General features: G+C 44.4%; 1 protein-coding gene across 1 annotated transcript in view; it reads right to left on the bottom strand.

Moving 5' to 3' along the window:
- ndufs2 (NADH:ubiquinone oxidoreductase core subunit S2) overlaps positions 1-19,689 on the bottom strand; it is an 88,465-nt gene that overhangs the window by 46,828 nt on the left and 21,948 nt on the right. Inside the window, exons 2-3 of the mRNA XM_084312366.1 lie at positions 13,591-13,694; positions 7,279-7,469 (exon numbers count right to left, since the gene is read on the bottom strand). Coding sequence (XP_084168492.1) covers positions 7,279-7,469; positions 13,591-13,694 — 295 coding nt within the window. The remainder of the gene's footprint in view (positions 1-7,278; positions 7,470-13,590; positions 13,695-19,689) is intronic.

Below are 19,689 nucleotides of genomic sequence, written 5' to 3'. Positions count from 1 at the left end.
GATTATGTTGTTGGGGGTGGAAGGTTTGTCCAGAAGACCCTCGGTCTTCGACAGACAGACCGGCGCAGGCTCCCGGGAGCGATGGCTAGCTAGTTAGCACCAGCCGAGGACCGGCGTTAGCTGCTGGGAGCGATGGCTAGCTAGTTAGCACCAGTCGGGGACCGGCATTAGCTGCCGGGAGCGATGGCTAGCTTGTGACCACCAGTCGGGGACCGGCGTCAGCCTCCGGGAGCGATGGCTAGCTAGTTAGCAACAGTCGGTTGGTCCCCGGCTGGTGCTAACTAGCTAGCCATCGCTCCCGGCAGCTAACGCCGGTCGCCGACTGGTGCTAACTAGCTAGCCATCGCTCCCGGCAGCTAACGCCGGTCCCCGACTGGTGCTAACTAGCTAGCCATCGCTCCCGGTCCCCGGCTGGTGCTAACTAGCTAGCCATCGCTCCCGGGAGCTGACGCCGGTCCCCGGCTGGTGCTAATTAGCTAGCCATCGCTCCCGGCAGCTAACGCCGGTCCCCGACTGGTGCTAACTAGCTAGCCATCGCTCCAGGTCCCCGGCTGGTGCTAACTAGCTAGCCATCGCTCCCGGCAGCTAACGCCGGTCCTCGGCTGGTGCTAACTAGCTAGCCATCGCTCCCGGCAGCTAACGCCGGTCCCCGACTGGTGCTAACTAGCTAGCCATCGCTCCAGGTCCCCGGCTGGTGCTAACTAGCTAGCCATCGCTCCCGGCAGCTAACGCCGGTCCTCGGCTGGTGCTAACTAGCTAGCCATCGCTCCCGGGAGCCTGCGCCGGTCTGTCTGTCGAAGACCGAGGGAACCGCATCAGGCTTCAGCTGATTAGTGGTCTTCTGGACAAACCTTCCACCCCCAACAACATAATCCGAGGCAATGAAGTGTTCGCTGGAGATCTTCATTCCCTGTCCAACAGGCTGATCGCGCCGCCTGAGTGCAGCCAGCCTGAGTGCAGCTAACAGTAGCTACTGTCTGTAACTGTGATGCATTTTCTGTTTGCAGTCCAATGTTCACCAAAACACACACCCACACACTTATAATTTGTTCCTCAACGTTATATAGACAGGTCATGTTTTGTAAACTAACGTTATGTTTAGAATGGAATGAATACATGGGTCGGGAAAGATAGTTAGCTCAAAGCTAATCCGGCCTGTTTAACCACAAGCTTCTGTTAGCTAATGAAGGCTAATGCTGGCTGAGCAAGGAAACTAACAGTAAACGTTTTTACATGAAATACAGCCCAAAAACCCTGCTGACAAAACGTTTGCTTATTAAATACATTCTATACTATAATAATACAAACGTTTCATTGCCTCTCTGTGACGACAAAGTTGTTTAAATAAGGGGAGAAAAGTAGCTAAAACCAATGTATTTGGATGGGACAGGAAGTACCATTGGCAACCGGAAGTCAGCCGGAAGTGCCTACTTTCAGGTTGTGCAAGTGGAGAATTAGTCCCGCCACAGTTGTATAATGCAGGGGTTCCCAAACTTTTCAGGCCGGGACCCAGAAAATAAGGCGTCAGAGAGCCGCGGCCCAATGCACATCGTCTGGCTTTTTTTTTTTTTTTTTTTTTTTTTTTTGTGACCGATTTTTTTAGCCAAATATCACTTCAATCCTATTAAGTTAGTTCAAGTTAGTTATTCATTTATATGTGCTATTTATGAGAGGGCTAACTTGTTGCAAAATAATAATGATAATAATAATAGCCTCATTAAAATACTATTGTTGCTTCGGTTGTTTTCAGCGTTTTATATGCATAATCTGTTATTTAGTTTGAAATGTTCGTTGAAATAAGTAGATTTTTCGTTTTTGTTTATTTATTAAGTTAATATAAAACCATATAGTCACATTTTAGAATACAATCGAATAGAATTTTAGAATACAACTAAAAACACTGTCCTGGCCTGCTTCTAAGTTCAGTGGCCTGACAAAAAAAAAAAAAAAATTAAATTAAATTTGTTTTAAATCATCTCGCGGCCTATCCGTGGCTGCTCGCGGCCCACCTTTGGGTCGCGACCCCGACTTTGGGAACCACTGGTATAATGAACCAAAAGAAAATGTTAATGAATTTTTTTTTTTTTTTAAATATAAAGTTTGCCAATAGGGATGTATCAGTAGTATTGGCAGTGGTAGTAGTTGTAATAGTAATCCACTATATTTATTTTATTTAAAAAAAAAAAAATAAACCAGTTCAACACAGGTAACCACTTTTGCTTAATTTCTTTGATGGCTCAAATGTATGCTCTAGTAGTCCAATAATAATAGATAAAATGTCTATAGCGCCTTTCATAGAACCCAAGGTCGCTTCACAATCAGGACAAAAAATAGGGCTAGGGAAGTGGGGGGGGGGGGGAAGGGGGATGAGGGCAGGTAAGGGATAATGGACCTAATCTAATTGATGGGGAAAAGCCTTGGTGAAGAGGCGTTTTGAGAGCAGTTCTGAAGGTGTCCAGGGTTGGGGCGTTGCGGATTTCGGGGGCGGGGGGGGGGGGGGGGGAGAGAGAGAGTTCGAGAGGGTAGGGGACGCCACGCTGAAGGCTCTGTCCCCGAAAGTCCGTAACCTGGTGCGAGGGATGGAGAGGAGACCTAGATCAGAGGATCGTAGGTTCCGGGATGGAGTGTGCTGGTGGAGGAGATCAGACAGGTATCGGGGGGCGAGGGCATGAGGGATTTGTAGGTGAGAAGCAGGAGTTTGAAGGTGATGCAGAATTGAATGGGAGCCAGTGGAGGTGGATGAGGGTGGGGGTGATGTGCTGCCAGGGCTTGGTGTGAGTGAGAACCCTGGCAGCCGAGTTCTGAACATACTGGAGCCTGTCCAGGGCTTTGCTGGGTACCCCGAACAGGACTCCGTTACAGTCGTCCAACCGGGAGGTGATAAATGAGTGGATCAGGGTCTCAGCCACAGAATCTGACAGTGAGGGTCGGAGACGGGAGATGTTTTTGAGGCGGTAGAAGGCAGACTTGGTGACGGATTTGATGTGGGAGTGAAATGAAAGTGTGGCGTCAAAAGTGACGCCCAGGTTACGGACTTCGAGAGACGGGGACAGGGATTAAAGCAAAATAAAAATCTCCTGACTCTTTTTTTCAGGCCAAGTCATATTCTTATTTTAACCTCCACTGTATTTTTTTTTAATAGCGTTAGCGTTTTAAGGGAGCCTACTTGTAGAGCCTACTGTCCTGACTGTGACTATAGACCCTACTGTTGTGGTTGTTGTGCCAGGCAGGGAGGCTGTGTGCTGGAGAGCGTGAATGCAAGTCTTGTGGCTAGCTTCTGATTGATGGCGAGCTAGCACCCTTTTCCCATTACTTTGAACCATGAACGAGCTTTGGGTATCGGCCGATACCGATACTGATCCGATACCAGTGCATACATTAAAAAAATATATTAAAATATAAATTATAATTTTTTTTTTTTTTTACAGCTACCGTTTTATACAGTTTTTTAGTAATGGTATTTATTCAACAACAGGTGATTGTATAGATTAGTATTAGTATCATTAATTGACAACTCTCTCAATGAGTTCACCCACGGAATGGTTGTTGGGACATTGATTCCGCACGGTGTTGTTGCACTCCAGAAGGCTCCGGTAACTTCAGTTAGTAGTAGAGGCTCTGTTGTGATTTTTGCACAATAAATATTCAACATTCTCTTTTGAGACTCCGCCTCAGACTCTTATCACTTGGCACTAAAAGCTAAACATTGTCACCGATATGGCTGTCCGCAACATGTCATTAATTGTGTGCGAGAGGTCGATCAGTGACGACGTTAGCGTGAGCTAGGTTAACGTGAGCTAGGTTAGCCAGTTAACGTGAGCTAGATGGAAACAAGACAATGTAACGTTACTGGTGAAAAAGTGATTTACCTTGGAATACTCCTGTGCCAACTTGCTGTACTTTGCTTGCAGGTCTGCAGCCATTATTGCTGGATTATGAATAGCCCCAACTTTAGCCAAGGTAACGTTAAAGGTAAAACTAGCTTTTCGGTTAGCTCTACAGCCAATGCCAATAACACCAGCAAGCGAACCTATCAGAGCTCCCTGTCAACACCCCTCTCTCGGGACGATGTGGCATTTAAGAAAGTATCTGCTGTTAAAATGACAAACAGCATTGACACTTTAATTCACGGTCGATTAAAAACACGTTTGTTTTATAATGCTCACTCAGCAGACCGCACGTGTTGTTGATAAATTACATCATATGGTATCGGAACACAGAATTAGAGGGTAATCCTGTCTCTCGAGTCGCTGAGTGACGATGACTGCTTGGCGCGGCTGCGATAGAATTTTTTTCCCCTTTTTCATGATATTTGGCGCCTCTGATTGGCTCAATTTTGTTTCAATCTGTATGCATCTACAAATCATATTATACCAAGGTAGCCAATTCCGTCAGACTGCGAATCAAATTGACGGATCTCCCCAAACAAATTGACGGAAATCCATCTGGAGACGGAACGCTTTAATGCCTGCGTGGAGATCTCCAACCTTCCGGAGCAGTGCCTTGGGGACCACAACCATGAGCTCTGTCTTTTTGCTGTTCAGTTTCAGTAATTTGGTTGACATCCAGGTTTTTATGGCGTGGAGGCAGTTGACTACAGACTGTGGGGGGAGGTGGGAGGATGGTGAGGTGCTGATATAGAGCCGAGTATCATCAGCATAGCAGTGAAAGTTGAGTCCGTAGCAGGGTTCGAAATTAACGGGGGCTTGGAGCAAAATGCCCTCGAAAATTGACCAAAAGCGCTCGAAAATCAGTTAAGGGGGGCAAGAAAAGCCACAGACAGTTTACTAATTATATATCTAATTATATATATGCTCTACAGTGCGAGCATTTCCCTCGTATTTGCCCCTAATAATATGTGTGTGTGCGAACCGGAAAAATCATTTACTTGCAGACAGTGTGCGAGACGAGTGAAGATTACAAAACAGCTCCGCTGTTAATAGTTCAGAAACTGGACTGAAATTCCGTTTTGGGTGGAACGTTTGTTGCAAGGAGCTAGGGAGGCGGGGACCGCTGCGTGTTACACACAACACGGAGAAATGTCCAAGCGTCTAGCTGCTTCGGTGCGTCGTTAACGTTAACGTCGGAAGAAATTCCCCACTAAGCCCTAAATTCAGAGCAGAGCAGTATCCTAATGACTTTTATGCTTCAGTCGATAAGGTGTTTTGCAAATTCTGTCAACATACCCTGTGGACTGGACCCGCAAAAACACGTGCGAAGATCACTTCAAAAGCCATGTCAGGAACAAGGACCGTGCTTCCCAAAACACACCAGCTCTCTAACGATGATCTCTGGTGATCACAATAGACAGCTAGAGGGCGAGGCTAATCACTGACACTATTGTGATTTAAATAGCTATGTTACAGTACATAGGACTATAGATGGAAATGATAGCTTCTTGCTAAATCTGGTGCACCCATCTACAGTATTTGCAAATTATTGTCAGTAGGCCTACACTGTCCTTTATAAATGAAATAAACTAAAGGTCCATAAATTATGCATTACTATATTCCATCACAATAGAATATATATAGCTAGGCTACTGAAATTGTGATCACTTGAAATGTGTATTTTTATTTTGTCACAATATTATTTGAAAAATATTGTGTAAAATTGAACTGTATTTCTGAGTTGCAGCACTTAAAAACATTAAATGGACTGTTATATCTGATTAAATTGTGGACATTTATTCATTCCCACTTATTAGATACTATTTCTGATGGTAAAATGGGCGTAAAAGGCTAAATACAGAATTCTGAAATATTAAAATGGTAAAAACGGAATTTGGGAAAAAATTAAATGGAATTTGGAAAATAATAAAAATGGATTTCATAATGGCTCTACTATCTGTGTGTGTGTCTCGCTCCCTCTGCCTCTCTACATCTCTCTCTCCTGAACCTATTTCATTCAAAAGGAAGACATTGATGGACAGTAGCTATAGTATAAATTATAGCTCAGTTGTAGCTGTAACAGAATAATTGTATTAACTATTAATTAACTATTATTCAATAGCGTTTCAATTATAATGAATTAAATATTTATTTAACAGATTGCAGAATGGGTACAATACAGTACGGCTCAATACAATACAGTATGGCTCAATACACACAATTGTTAAGGGGATGCAGACCAGAGAAAGACTTTCGTCTTGTTTACACCAGGGTCCCCCATTTTCAATTCATAGTGTGCACACGCACAGTATAATATGCATGTGATAAAAAGTTTGTTAATAAACTCTGTTACTTGAACAATTTTCACTGTGCTCCTAAATTTCTTTGTGTGCTCCTAAATCTTTATTTAGATTTTATTTATTAACATTTTATTTAAGAGGTTAGCGTAGAGCCCTATATATGGAGACATTAACATTACGTTATCAAACATAGGGACAAAGACTGTAAAAAAAAAGGGTCAACAATGTTTTATAATCTTTATGTTAATCATCATAAAAATGATGTGCCCCCGAAATAAAAAATAAAAGCCCCCGAAAATCAATTAACACATCCACCGCCAAAAACGGCTTACGACGGGTTTCAAAGTCATGCGAATTCCGCCATTCCACGGTGTACAACGTTATTGAGATCATATTAAATTTTTTCGCCATGGTATTCATAATTCCCTCACCCAGCCTCGGCTGAGACAGTGGGACTCGGCACAACCGTGCAACGCTTCAATACCGCCACCTGGTGGATGATTGGGCAAGTTACAACCGGAAATGGATCTCTGGTGATCTCCGTGCATCTGGGAAATGCGTCCCGCAGTCACATATTGTTGCGGGACTCTAGACACACATCCGTGTATATGGATCGCTGCCATAACTCAATAAGCGATATGATTTGGCCGTTTATTGCGCCATACAAACCGGAAATGGATCTAGTCGATCGACGTCAAATAAGTGGGATCTTTTTCCTCCAGTCTCATCTGCGAACGGTAAGAGGACAGCAACATTACTTTCAGCGTGATTGTTTATTATTATTAATGCAAACCGCTCTGATCAATATATCACCCATACTACATAAAGCATTTACTGACGATCACGGAATTATAAACGACCCCCCCCCCCCCCCCCCCCCCGTTCATCCGCTCATGATGAGTCATAACGTTTAGGATGGTATTCAGTTGGAATTTCTTATATAGCGTGTATCTCAAATAAACTGCAATCGATAATCTATATTATGTGTTTATTAAGCCCTGGATTATTTTTTTTGAATTTCTAACCCTGGTCCGTAGTGATGTATAATCTGACCGAGGGGGAGCGTGTAAATGGTGAATAGCAGGTACCTGCAGGTAGGTCTTGTACTCGATGAGCTTCTCCGTGCCCCGGTGCAGGAGGCCCACGTGGGGGTCACACTTCTTCACCGACTCCCCGCTGAGCTCCAGGACCAGACGCAGGACGCCGTGGGCCGCCGGGTGCTGAGGGCCGAAGTTGATGGTCAGGTTGGACACCTGCTTCTCCCTGTTGGGGTCGATGTCTGGGGGGGGGGGGGGGGGGGGGGGGGGGGGCGGAGAGAGAGGGTTCAGATGGTCATGTTGGACACCTGCTTCTCCTTGTTGGGGTCGATGTCTGGGGGGGGGGGGGGGGGGGGGGGCGGAGAGAGAGGGGTCAGATGGTCAGGTTGGACACCTGCTTCTCCCTGTTGGGGTCGATGTCTGGGGGGGGGGGGGGGGGGGGGCGGAGAGAGAGGGTTCAGATGGTCAGGTTGGACACCTGCTTCTCCCTGTTGGGGTCGATGTCTCAAAAGGACCTGAAGCCTGTTATCATCATATTTTTGTGTTCTTAAAATTTGTCTGACCTATGTGCCTAAATATTAAAGGCAACCAACTTGTGTCTAGCCACGCCCAACTTGCGTCTAGCCACGCCCCCGCGGAGCTCTGTCGCGGCAGCATTATGTAGCAGTAATCCCCCCTTTTTTAACATCCAGAACTAGCTCAATTGGTAGTGCTGCCTTGCTGTGGATCCTGCGGTCCGTTGGTGACAAGTTCGATTCCCTTCAATTAATTTTTTTTTTTAGCGTGCATTCTTTCGCCGGTTAAGTTTAGGCATGTTAACTTTAAGCAACTTAAGGTTAGGCATTGTTTCGGAGTTGGTTAAGGTTAGAAGGGTTAAGTTTAGGCGCTGTTAAGGAGCTGGTTAAGGTTAGAGTTTGTCTTAGAGAATGGCAATAGACAGCCTATTTCCGCGCTGCCGCGGTCACATGGGCGTAGTGGCCAATCAGAGAAACGCTAAACACAAGTTGGTTGCCTAAAATATTCACGCGACCTATATAGCAGCCTGGGAGGTGAAGCATGTTCTTGGTTTCTGATTCTAGGGACATCGATGGATCTCAGGGAATGTATTCCCAGTGTCAGAAATACTGTGTCTACACAATAAAAATGTATAAAATAATAAAAATTAATATTGTTGTATGTTGCAGAATGAATAGGCCTATAAACTATTTAATTTACAAATTACAGAAAATATAATAATGTTACCTGCCCGCACCCTCCCAGTTTCAACAACTTGTTGTTCACTTCAACAAAAATGTGATGTGATTTCATGTTTAGTCAAATTATAATTGACTGCATCTTGAGGTGAAATGTACACTTTTAAAGATGGGTGGCTAAAGTAAGAAATGTAACTTGCTTAACGTCTTGCAGTGGGAAATCACTGAGGTTATGCAAAAGCTCTAAAATTGTTTTCATAAACAAGTCCAGAAAAACTAACAAGCTATTCCTGTATTTCCTATCTTGCACTAATGTCAGGCGAGATCTGTTGAAATTGTCAAACCACGTAGATCCTCTTTTTTTGCTCAAGATCTGTGTAATGTTCTGCAACAACGTGCGTGTGCGTGTGTGTGTGTGTGTAGCATGACCCAATTAGGATGCGTTCACCGTCTCTGGGCAGAACGGCCAGCAGTGGCACACTGTGGTTTGGCCAGAAGAGGTGTGAGCGTACAGAAGAGGTGTGAGCGTACAGAAGAGGTGTGAGCGTACAGAAGAGGTGTGAGCGTACAGAAGAGGTGTGAGCGTACAGAAGAGGTGTGAGCGTACCAGGGTTTCCGTTAGAATTTTTTTTTGCAGGTCTGAGTGTCCGGTAGATTTCAATCTACCGGACAAATGGGATAAATTCCGGTCAGAGTTTATTGAGCTTAAAAACAATTGATAGACCTATATAAAGAATGACATCATCAAGGCATTTATAATATTTTAACTTAAAACTAGGCTACTTTTGCGTATCAGTCATTAATATATTCCAAATAAAATAAGTCCCTCGAGACTTCGTGCTGCTGCTGCCGACTTGAGGTGTCGGTGGGCAGTCTGCCCGACCTTAATAAACAGCAGTCTGTTATAATCACATTTTTATGAGCTAACTAATTCCGTTATATTGGACATTTGTATTAATTATATCAAGCGAAGAACTGAGAAATTTGGCACCGCTGTGTCAGCGCGAGCTGGCTGCTGATATATTTACGTGAAGCATGGAGCACTTGGAGCAGGCAGAGCAGAGCAGTGGTGTCAGCAGCGCCCCCACCCAACAGCTGAATTGCCAATGGCTGAATTGGAGTACTGCACCCTGCCAAGCCATGCTTCACGTAAATATATCAGCAGCCAGCTCGCGCTGACAGCAGGATGTCATTATTAGACCGGCTGCTTGGTGAGATTGTTTCGTTCATCGCATAGGCTATATAATTTTAGCCTATTTTAATACAATTCAAATAATCTAATTGTGTTTAGAGGGAATTATTTTCACCGGACATTATGACCGGAGAGATTAAATATGTCGGACTTCAACAGATTTTGCCAGTCAAATACCGGTAATTACCGGCTAACGGAAACGCTGGAGCGTACAGAAGAGGTGTGAGCGTACAGAAGAGGTGAGTACAGAAGAGGTGTGAGCGTACAGAAGAGGTGTGAGCGTACAGAAGAGGTGTGAGCGTACAGAAGAGGTGTGAGCGTACAGAAGAGGTGTGAGCGTACAGAAGAGGTGTGAGCACCGTACAGAAGAGGTGTGAGCACCGTACAGAAGAGGTGTGAACGTACAGAAGAGGTGTGAGCGTACAGAAGAGGTGTGAGCGTACAGAAGAGGTGTGACCACCGTACAGAAGAGGTGTGAGCGTACAGAAGAGGTGTGAGCGTACAGAAGAGGTGTGAGCGTACAGAAGAGGTGTGAGCGTACAGAAGAGGTGTGAGCGTACAGAAGAGGTGTGAGCGTACAGAAGAGGTGTGAGCGTACAGAAGAGGTGTGAGCGTACAGAAGAGGTGTGAGCGTACAGAAGAGGTGTGAGCGTACAGAAGAGACCATACAGAAGAGGTGTGAGCGTACAGAAGAGGTGTGAGCGTACAGAAGAGGTGTGAGCGTACAGAAGAGGTGTGAGTGTACAGAAGAGGTGAGTACACAAGAGGTGTGAGCGTACAGAAGAGGTGCGAGCGTACAGAAGAGGTGTGAGCGTACAGAAGAGGTGTGAGCGTACAGAAGAGGTGTGAGCGTACAGAAGAGGTGTGAGCGTACAGAAGAGGTGTGAGCGTACAGAAGAGGTGAGTACAGAAGAGGTGTGAGCGTACAGAAGAGGTGTGACCACCGTACAGAAGAGGTGTGAGCGTACAGAAGAGGTGTGAGCGTACAGAAGAGGTGAGTACAGAAGAGGTGTGAGCGTACAGAAGAGGTGTGAGCGTACAGAAGAGGTGTGAGCGTACAGAAGAGGTGTGAGCGTACAGAAGAGGTGTGAGCGTACAGAAGAGGTGTGAGCGTACAGAAGAGGTGTGAGCGTACAGAAGAGGTGTGAGCGTACAGAAGAGGTGTGAGCGTACAGAAGAGGTGTGACCACCGTACAGAAGAGGTGTGAGCGTACAGAAGAGGTGTGAGCGTACAGAAGAGGTGTGAGCGTACAGAAGAGGTGTGAGCGTACAGAAGAGGTGTGAGCGTACAGAAGAGGTGTGAGCGTACAGAAGAGGCGAGTACAGAAGAGGTGTGAGCGTACAGAAGAGGTGTGAGCGTACAGAAGAGGTGTGAGCGTACAGAAGAGGTGTGAGCGTACAGAAGAGGTGTGAGCGTACAGAAGAGGTGTGAGCGTACAGAAGAGGTGAGTACAGAAGAGGTGTGAGCGTACAGAAGAGGTGTGAGCGTACAGAAGAGGTGTGAGCGTACAGAAGAGGTGTGAGCGTACAGAAGAGGTGTGAGCGTTCAGAAGAGGTGTGAGCGTACAGAAGAGGTGTGAGCGTACAGGTGTGAGCGTACAGAAGAGGTGTGAGCGTACAGAAGAGGTGTGAGCGTACAGAAGAGGTGTGAGCGTACAGAAGAGGTGTGAGCACCGTACAGAAGAGGTGTGAGCGTACAGAAGAGGTGTGAGCACCGTACAGAAGAGGTGTGAGCGTACAGAAGAGGTGAGTACAGAAGAGGTGTGAGCGTACAGAAGAGGTGTGAGCGTACAGAAGAGGTGTGAGCGTACAGAAGAGGTGAGTACAGAAGAGGTGTGAGCGTACAGAAGAGGTGTGAGCACCGTACAGAAGAGGTGTGAGCACCATACAGAAGAGGTGAGTACAGAAGAGGTGTGAGCGTACAGAAGAGGTGTGAGCGTACAGAAGAGGTGTGACCACCGTACAGAAGAGGTGTGAGCGTACAGAAGAGGTGTGAGCGTACAGAAGAGGTGTGAGCGTACAGAAGAGGTGTGAGCGTACAGAAGAGGTGTGAGCGTACAGAAGAGGTGTGAGCGTACAGAAGAGGTGTGAGCGTACAGAAGAGGTGTGAGCGTACAGAAGAGGTGTGAGCGTACAGAAGAGGTGAGTACAGAAGAGGTGTGAGCGTACAGAAGAGGTGAGTACAGAAGAGGTGTGAGCGTACAGAAGAGGTGTGAGCGTACAGAAGAGGTGTGAGCGTACAGAAGAGGTGTGAACGTACAGAAGAGGTGTGAACGTACAGAAGAGGTGTGAGCGTACAGAAGAGGTGTGAGCGTACAGAAGAGGTGTGAGCGTACAGAAGAGGTGTGAACGTACAGAAGAGGTGTGAGCGTACAGAAGAGGTGTGAGCGTACAGAAGAGGTGTGACAGCGTTTCCGTTAGCCGGTAATTACCGGTATTTGACCGGCAAAATCTGTTTAAGTCCGACATATTTCATCTCTCCGGTCTTAATGTCCGGTGAAAATAATTCCCTGAGTCTAAGCACAATTTGATTATTTGAATTGTATTAAAATAGGCTAAAATTAAATAGCCTATGCGATGAACGAAACGATCATTACATTTGTTTCCTCGTTGCTTCTAATAATGACAACGACGTTGTCAGCGAGCGAGAGCTTAGTGCTGGGTGTGCAAACTTTTGTGAAGCTGCAGAGCCATAGCACAAGCAGCCCAATGCAGTATTCCAGCAGTACTCCAATTCAGCCATTTTCAGCCAATGTTGGGTGGGGGGCGCTGCTGTGCGGTTCCCAGAAAAGAGCCAATAACAGCTAAATCAGCTTCTCTGCAGCGCCATACTCTTTGCAAATAAGTCGTTGCGAGGTGGAGAGAGTCGTCACGCAAACCACGATAATGTTGCCGTCTCTCTGCTTTCTCAGTTCTTCGCTTGATATAATTAATACAAATGTCCAATATAAGGGAATTCGTTAGCTCATAAAAATGTGATTATAACAGACTGCTGTTTAGTGTCGGACCGACTGCCCACATACGCGGATAAAGTCAGCAGCAGCACGGAGTATCGAGGGACTTATTTTATTTGGAATATATTAATTAATGACTGTATACGCAAAAGTAGCCTAGTTGTAAGTAATAATATTATAAATGTACATGCCTTGAGGATGACATTCGTTATATAGCCTGCCTATCAATTGTTTTAAAGCTCAATAAACTATGACCGGAATTAATCTCATTTGTCCGGTAGATTGAAATCTTGCAGGTCACGGAGACCGGCAACAATTTTTTCTAACGGAAACCCTGGCGTACAGAAGAGGTGTGAGCGTACAGAAGAGGTGTGAGCGTACAGAAGAGGTGTGAGCGTACAGAACAGGTGTGAGCGTACAGAAGAGGTGTGAGCGTACAGAAGAGGTGAGTACAGAAGAGGTGTGAGCGTACAGAAGAGGTGTGAGCGTACAGAAGAGGTGAGTACAGAAGAGGTGTGAGCGTACAGAAGAGGTGTGAGCGTACAGAAGAGGTGTGAGCGTACAGAAGAGGTGTGAGCGTACAGAAGAGGTGTGAGCGTACAGAAGAGGTGTGAGTGTACAGAAGAGGTGTGAGCGTACAGAAGAGGTGTGAGCGTACAGAAGAGGTGTGAGTGTGAAGCAGAGCATTTATGATCATCAAAATAATAATGGTCAAATAAAAATGTTTCACCATAAATTAAGTCTACACTTATATTTCAAACCAATGATGGTGCCTGAAGGAATTTCCATTTTATTACTCATTAATTGCATCAATAATGAATGTACTTTGAGAATATTGCTCTGTGTGAACATTCAGATTATTGTCCCAGTACCGAAATAAACCTCTACATGTCTGTCCTCTTGTGGACTAAATGCGTGCAGGTTGGCAGCAGGTCTGTAATTGGTCAGAGTAATTGTCCAGCTACTACAGTTAAATAAAGATCGCCCCGTGGTTGGCCATTTGAACTACGAGTGTGGGTCGTACCATTCCAGGGGGGGGGGTTCCATTTGGCATTGAGGGCAGTGGGGTACATCACTGCCCCGGCATACTGCTCCATCCACTCCACATCCGGCTGCCATTGTTTGTGCCTGCAGAGAGAGAAGACACAGGAGAGCTTATTATAGTCTGATGTAGTCTAGTCTGATGTGGTCTAGTCTGATGTGGTCTAGTCTGATGTAGTCTAGTCTGATGTGGTCTAGTCTGATGTGGTCTAGTCTGATGTGGTCTAGTCTGATGTGGTCTAGTCTGATGTGGTCTAGTCTGATGTGGTCTAGTCTGATGTAGTCTAGTCTGATGTAGTCTAGTCTGATGTAGAGTCTAGTCTGATGTAGAGTCTAGTCTGATGTAGAGTCTAGTCTGATGTAGTCTAGTCTGATGTAGTCTAGTCTGATGTAGTCTAGTCTGATGTAGTCTAGTCTGATGTAGTCTAGTCTGATGTAGAGTCTAGTCTGATGTAGTCTAGTCTGATGTAGTCTAGTCTGATGTAGTCTAGTCTGATGTAGTCTAGTCTGATGTAGTCTAGTCCGATGTAGTCTAGTCCGATGTAGTCTAGTCTGATGTAGTCTAGTCTGATGTAGTCTAGTCTGATGTAGTCTAGTCTGGTAGAGTCTAGTCTGGTAGAGTCTAGTCTGATGTAGTCTAGTCTGATGTAGTCTAGTCTGATGTAGTCTAGTCTGATGTAGTCTAGTCTGATGTAGTCTAGTCTGATGTAGTCTAGTCTGATGTAGTCTAGTCTGATGTAGAGTCTAGTCTGATGTAGTCTAGTCTGATGTAGTCTAGTCTGATGTAGTCTAGTCTGATTAGAGTCTAGTCTGATTTAGAGTCTAGTCTGATGTAGTCTAGTCTGATGTAGTCTAGTCTGATGTAGTCTAGTCTGATGTAGTCTAGTCTGATGTAGTCTAGTCTGATGTAGAGTCTAGTCTGATGTAGTCTAGTCTGATGTAGTCTAGTCTGATGTAGTCTAGTCTGATGTAGTCTAGTCTGATGTAGTCTAGTCTGATGTAGTCTAGTCTGATGTAGTCTAGCAGGGCTGTACAGTGCAAGATATATATTGCACGTGCTACAGCAACAGCGGTCTGTGCGATGAATGGATTTACTTCAGTAGCACTGGTGCGATAGGCATTCGGTTCATATCGATACTCTTATTTTGAAAATCCAGTGGCAAGTCTCATCTCCGCAGAAGCGCAGCTCCAGCCATAATATCTACGGCTCCGGCAGCCAACAACGTTCGGTTCATATCGATACTCTTATTTTGAAAATCCCGTGGAGAGTCGTATCCGCTCAGCTCTACAGCACAGCGCAGCAGCGTCTGGAATAGGGCTGTCTTAAATGCTTCGAACATTCGATTCGATGGCACAAGCTTCGAACATTAAAAAAAAAATCGAAGTAAAAAAAAAATATATATATATATTAATTAAAAAAAAAAAAAAAAAAATCTCAATTTTTTTTTTTTTACTTCGATTTGTGTGTGTGTAGGTGTTAGGGCTGGGCGATATGACGATATTATATAAATATCGGGTACAGTTCATTAACGATACACTTTTTCAACGTATCGTGGATATCGTGATGTTTTGCCCAAGAGGATTGTGTCGCGTCAATCTGTCCACACGTTACTCGTTCATATCTCAGCCTGTGCTGAGATATGCCCATTCCGCGGTCTGTTAATAAAGTTTTCAATCAGACAGATGTATGGAAAGGCTTTTATTATAACATTCGTTGTAGTAAAATCATTATGCCTCATTTAGCATCCTGTGAAGCACTGGTCTCCTACTCGACGGCCGCGGGGAGCTAACGTTAGTAGCTTTGTTGATGTTCAGTGTTCACTTCAGCACACGGGACATTCAGGAAGTCATAACGCTTGCCGATTGGTGCTAAGAACAGCAGGGCGGGTGCAAGCGGTGTGACGTCATTGGCAGACTCGACTGTCAATCAAAATGATTATGTTTCCGTCAGAATGAATGAATGAAAACTGTATTAAAAGGTTGCAGAATGGGTACAATACAGTACAGGAGGATGAAGACCAGAAAAAGACTTTCGGCTTTTTTACATAAGGGTCCTCCATTTTCAATTCATCAAAACATTTAGAGACATACATATATACAGTAGTTTCATAAAAATGCTAAAATGCTATTTATTGATTGATTGATTTAAAACTTTAACATATTGCAGAATGGGTACAGTACAGCTCAATACATATGTAACCCTGGTAATATTAACTAACCCTGGTAATATTAACCCAGTGGTTATCCTGTTAATATAATATATGTTAAATATATGTTATTATTTTGTATTTTGTATATCTTATTTACCTCTGGGTAATATGTTCTGCATATACCATTATTTCATGTATGGGTAATATGTAGAACTCCTGTCTATGTGAACTGGGAACTGTGGCTTGGCCAATCAGGAAAAAGGTCAGGGTTGATGGGACTGGGTTTAACCAGGTGTGGTGATTGAGCTCTCGAGACCAGGAAGGGAGAGGTTGAGAGAAGCAGGTGGAAGAGTGTGCAAATGTTTGACACACCATTGCTAAGTTGTATCCAGTATAGTGTTATCAAGTGTTCTGGCCTAGAACACACGCTGAACATTATATGTGATGTCGGGGAATTGTGCATGTTAGATAGGCATGCCTAATCAATTGCTCCACATTGGACTGGGTCTTGAGGCTAGCTGGCTAAGCTAGGTAAACAGTAGCAGGGCCCGGATAGCTAACCCGGAAACCCACTACATTCAAGAACAGGATAAGCGGTCTGTGCTACCAGGGCCTGTACAGACTTCGAGAACAGGATAAGCGGTCTGTGCTACCAGGGCCTGTACAGACTTCGAGAACAGGATAAGCGGTCTGTGCTACCAGGGCCTGTACAGATTTCGGGAACCAGATAGCAGTCTGTGCTACCAAGGCCTGTACAGACTTCCTCTGGCAGCGTGGGAGGCCCACCAGGACTTCACATTGCATCGTGCTCAATCTCCACTTTCTCCTTTCCCCTCACCTGAACACTGACTCCGGACCGTGAGTACTTTGGCTCATTAGAGCTGAAGATTAAATGGGATTGTGAGTTTCCCATCAATCAGGCCTGCAACGGGTTTTTTTGTTTGTTTGTTTTTGTTTATTAGATGCCGGCTTAGGTATATTAGTATATTGTATTATTGTACAGGATATTTCATTTGTAATTAGCTGTATCATTAATGCCATTTTGGATATAGGTTTTCATTTATATTTCCTTTTTTGATATTGAGCACATGGTGCCTTTGAGTTTGAACCTGAGTACAGAGTAACAGCTCTGTTATTTTGTTTTCCTTTTTTGATAGTGAGCACACGGTGCCTTTGAGAGACGATACTCTATTTATTAACTAACTAACATTTTCTTTATTCGGTAATGTGTATATATATACACACGGTGTATGTAATATATAACACTATGTTTAATACAGATTATTTTTATATTTAAAGTTAAGTGTCTGGCTTGATCATTTCTATTTCAAAGGTATTGATGTTATATCCCAAACAGATATTCGTATATTTGTATTATTAGATTAGTAAGAGCTAGGTGTTACGAACCTAGGGCCCTGCCCTCTAAGTCAACTGGGGTAAAAGGGGCTACATAAATGGAAGTTCCAGTGAGAATCTGTTTGGGTTTATAACAATAATATAGGTTAGAAGTCAAGCCAGTAGCACCATAAAAGGAATTGTTTAATTTGCAAAAAGAAAATGTATATATTGTTTAATTTGCAAAAAGAAAATATATATATTGTTTAATTTGCAAAGGGAAAATATATATATTGTTTAATTTGCAAAAAGAAAATATATGTATTGTTTAATTTGCAGAAAGAAAATATATATAGTTTAATTTGCAAAAAGAAAATATATATATTTGTTTAATTTACAGAAGGAAATATATATAAATTGTTTAATTTGCAATAAGAAAGTATATATATTGTTTAATTTGCAGAAAGAAAATATATATATTGTGTAATTTGCGGAAAGAAAATATATATATTGTTTAATTTGCAAAAAGATAATTTATATATTTTTAATTTGCAAAAAGAAAATATATATATAGTTTAATTTGCAGAAAGAAAATATATATATTGTTTAATTTGCAAAAGGAAAATATGTATATTGTTTAATTTGCAAAAAGAAAATATATATATTGTTTAAGTTGCTAAGAGCAAAAAGAAAAAAAATCTATAAATGGATAAAATGGACACTCAAGCTGCGCTTGTGATGGAGCTTAAAGACTGGTGCCGTGGGGAGGGATTAAATGTGGCTCATGCGCTTATGGTCCTCATTTCAGAAGATGTTGATGTCACCAACATAGAAAAGACCCTGGAGACAGTAAAATGTCTGGGGCGAGTGCGTGTCAGAGGCAGGTCGTTCAGTACACAGCGAAAAAAGTTTATGATCCTGTGTGAATGTCGGGAAAAGGTAACGGGTGAGAATGTTCCCCCTGAAGTTATGCCTACGGATGGTGGCGGGGCGTGGCCTATAATCATAGTAGGAGAGACCCCCTCAGCCCCTGTGGATGATGCTAAATTCTACGAGAAGTTAGCAGGACTACTGTTTGCTGAGGGGAAGACGGAGGAAGACCTCCAGAACATGTTTCAGAGAGCAGACTCTCCCGTTAGCCCAACCGAATCCATCCTGCGCGCACTTAGTGAGTTGATGGACAAAGTAAAACCCCCCACTGAGCATAACAGCTATCGGCGCCTACGTCTGTTTTCTGGGACCTTGCCCACTCCATCAGGTGAAGAACAGTTTGAACACTGGTTAGAGCAAGCACGACTCATGGTAGAAGAAAGTGATGGCTCTGATAAAGAGAAGAGGCGGAGGCTGATGGAAAATCTCAAAGGCTCTGCACTAGAAATAGTGAAATCTGCACGAGCCAGCAACCCTGATGTTAGTCCTGGAGAATGCCTGGAAGCCCTGGAACATGTGTTTGGAACTGTGCAGTCTGGAGAAGACTTGTACATCTCGTTCCGAATGATGCAGCAGCAGCCAGGTGAGAAACTCTCTGACTTTCTGAGGCGTCTGGAGCAGTCACTAGACAAGGTGAGCCAGCGAGGTGGTATTCTACCAACAAATGTGGACAGAGCACGGATAGAGCAGTTGTTGCGAGGTGCAGTGGCCTCTGATCTAATGCTCGTTAATCTCCGCCTAAGAGAGAGGAAAGCAGCACCGCCCACCTTTCTTCAGCTATTGAAGGATATACGCTCAGAGGAAGAGTATGAGGCCTCAAGGAAGAAACTCTTCCCCGCTGTGCAGTGTGTTCCGGTGATGACAGAAATTGACGGAAAACAGGCTGAAATACAGAGCCTGAAAGCTGAAGTAAAGGAGCTAAAGTCCTTAGTTGCTGCAGTGGCGACTAGGCCAGACCGAGGCAGGCAAGATACTGCAGAGAACATGGCTCTCAATGTAGCCACACCCAGTGAGCTTCGTCCTGACTCCGAGTTAGCGGCATTGAGGAAACAGATGAAGCGACTCCAAAACAAAGTCGACCAAAGAGTGACTCCCAGAGAAACTGCGGCTGCAGTCTCGACGTTGGACGTGTCAAGACCTGTCTCCAGCTATCCCCGAAGATCGCCAAAGGGTGCAGAGGAGAAATTCTGCTACCGGTGTGGCGAGGGTGGTCATTTTGCAGGGAAGTGTCAAAACCCTGAGAACCAGGCTAAGGTTATCAAGAGACTAATTCATGCCCTGAGAGTAGCAAAAGACCAGCAGCAGACAGGTAGTGTCACCCATGGTAACAAGAACTGTGACGTGAAAAAGAGTGCAGTTACCTTACAGAGTCCATCTATCCCTGAGGGTTTGGTAGGGCCACCTAGCCTTGTAAAGTTGAAGGTTAGTGGACAACCTTGCACCGCCCTGTTAGACAGCGGCTCCCAGGTGACTATAATTTTTGCACCCTGGTATCAGAAGTACTTATCTCATGTCCCAATCCAGCCCGTCTCTGGGCTAGCCCTCTGGGGTCTAAGTGAATCCAATATGAGTTACCCCTACCTTGGCTATGTAGTCGTAGATGTAGAGTATCCAGCAGAGGTGGTAGGTACCAGTCAGACTATGACAGTCCTTGCACTCATCTGCCC

Source organism: Notolepis coatsorum (assembly GCF_963971535.1).
Source record: "Notolepis coatsorum genome assembly, chromosome: 4".
NCBI classification, from domain to species: Eukaryota; Metazoa; Chordata; class Actinopteri; order Aulopiformes; family Paralepididae; genus Notolepis; species Notolepis coatsorum.
The sequence above is the reverse complement of the archived record's forward strand: the minus strand, read 5'-3'. Positions and strand labels throughout refer to the sequence as shown.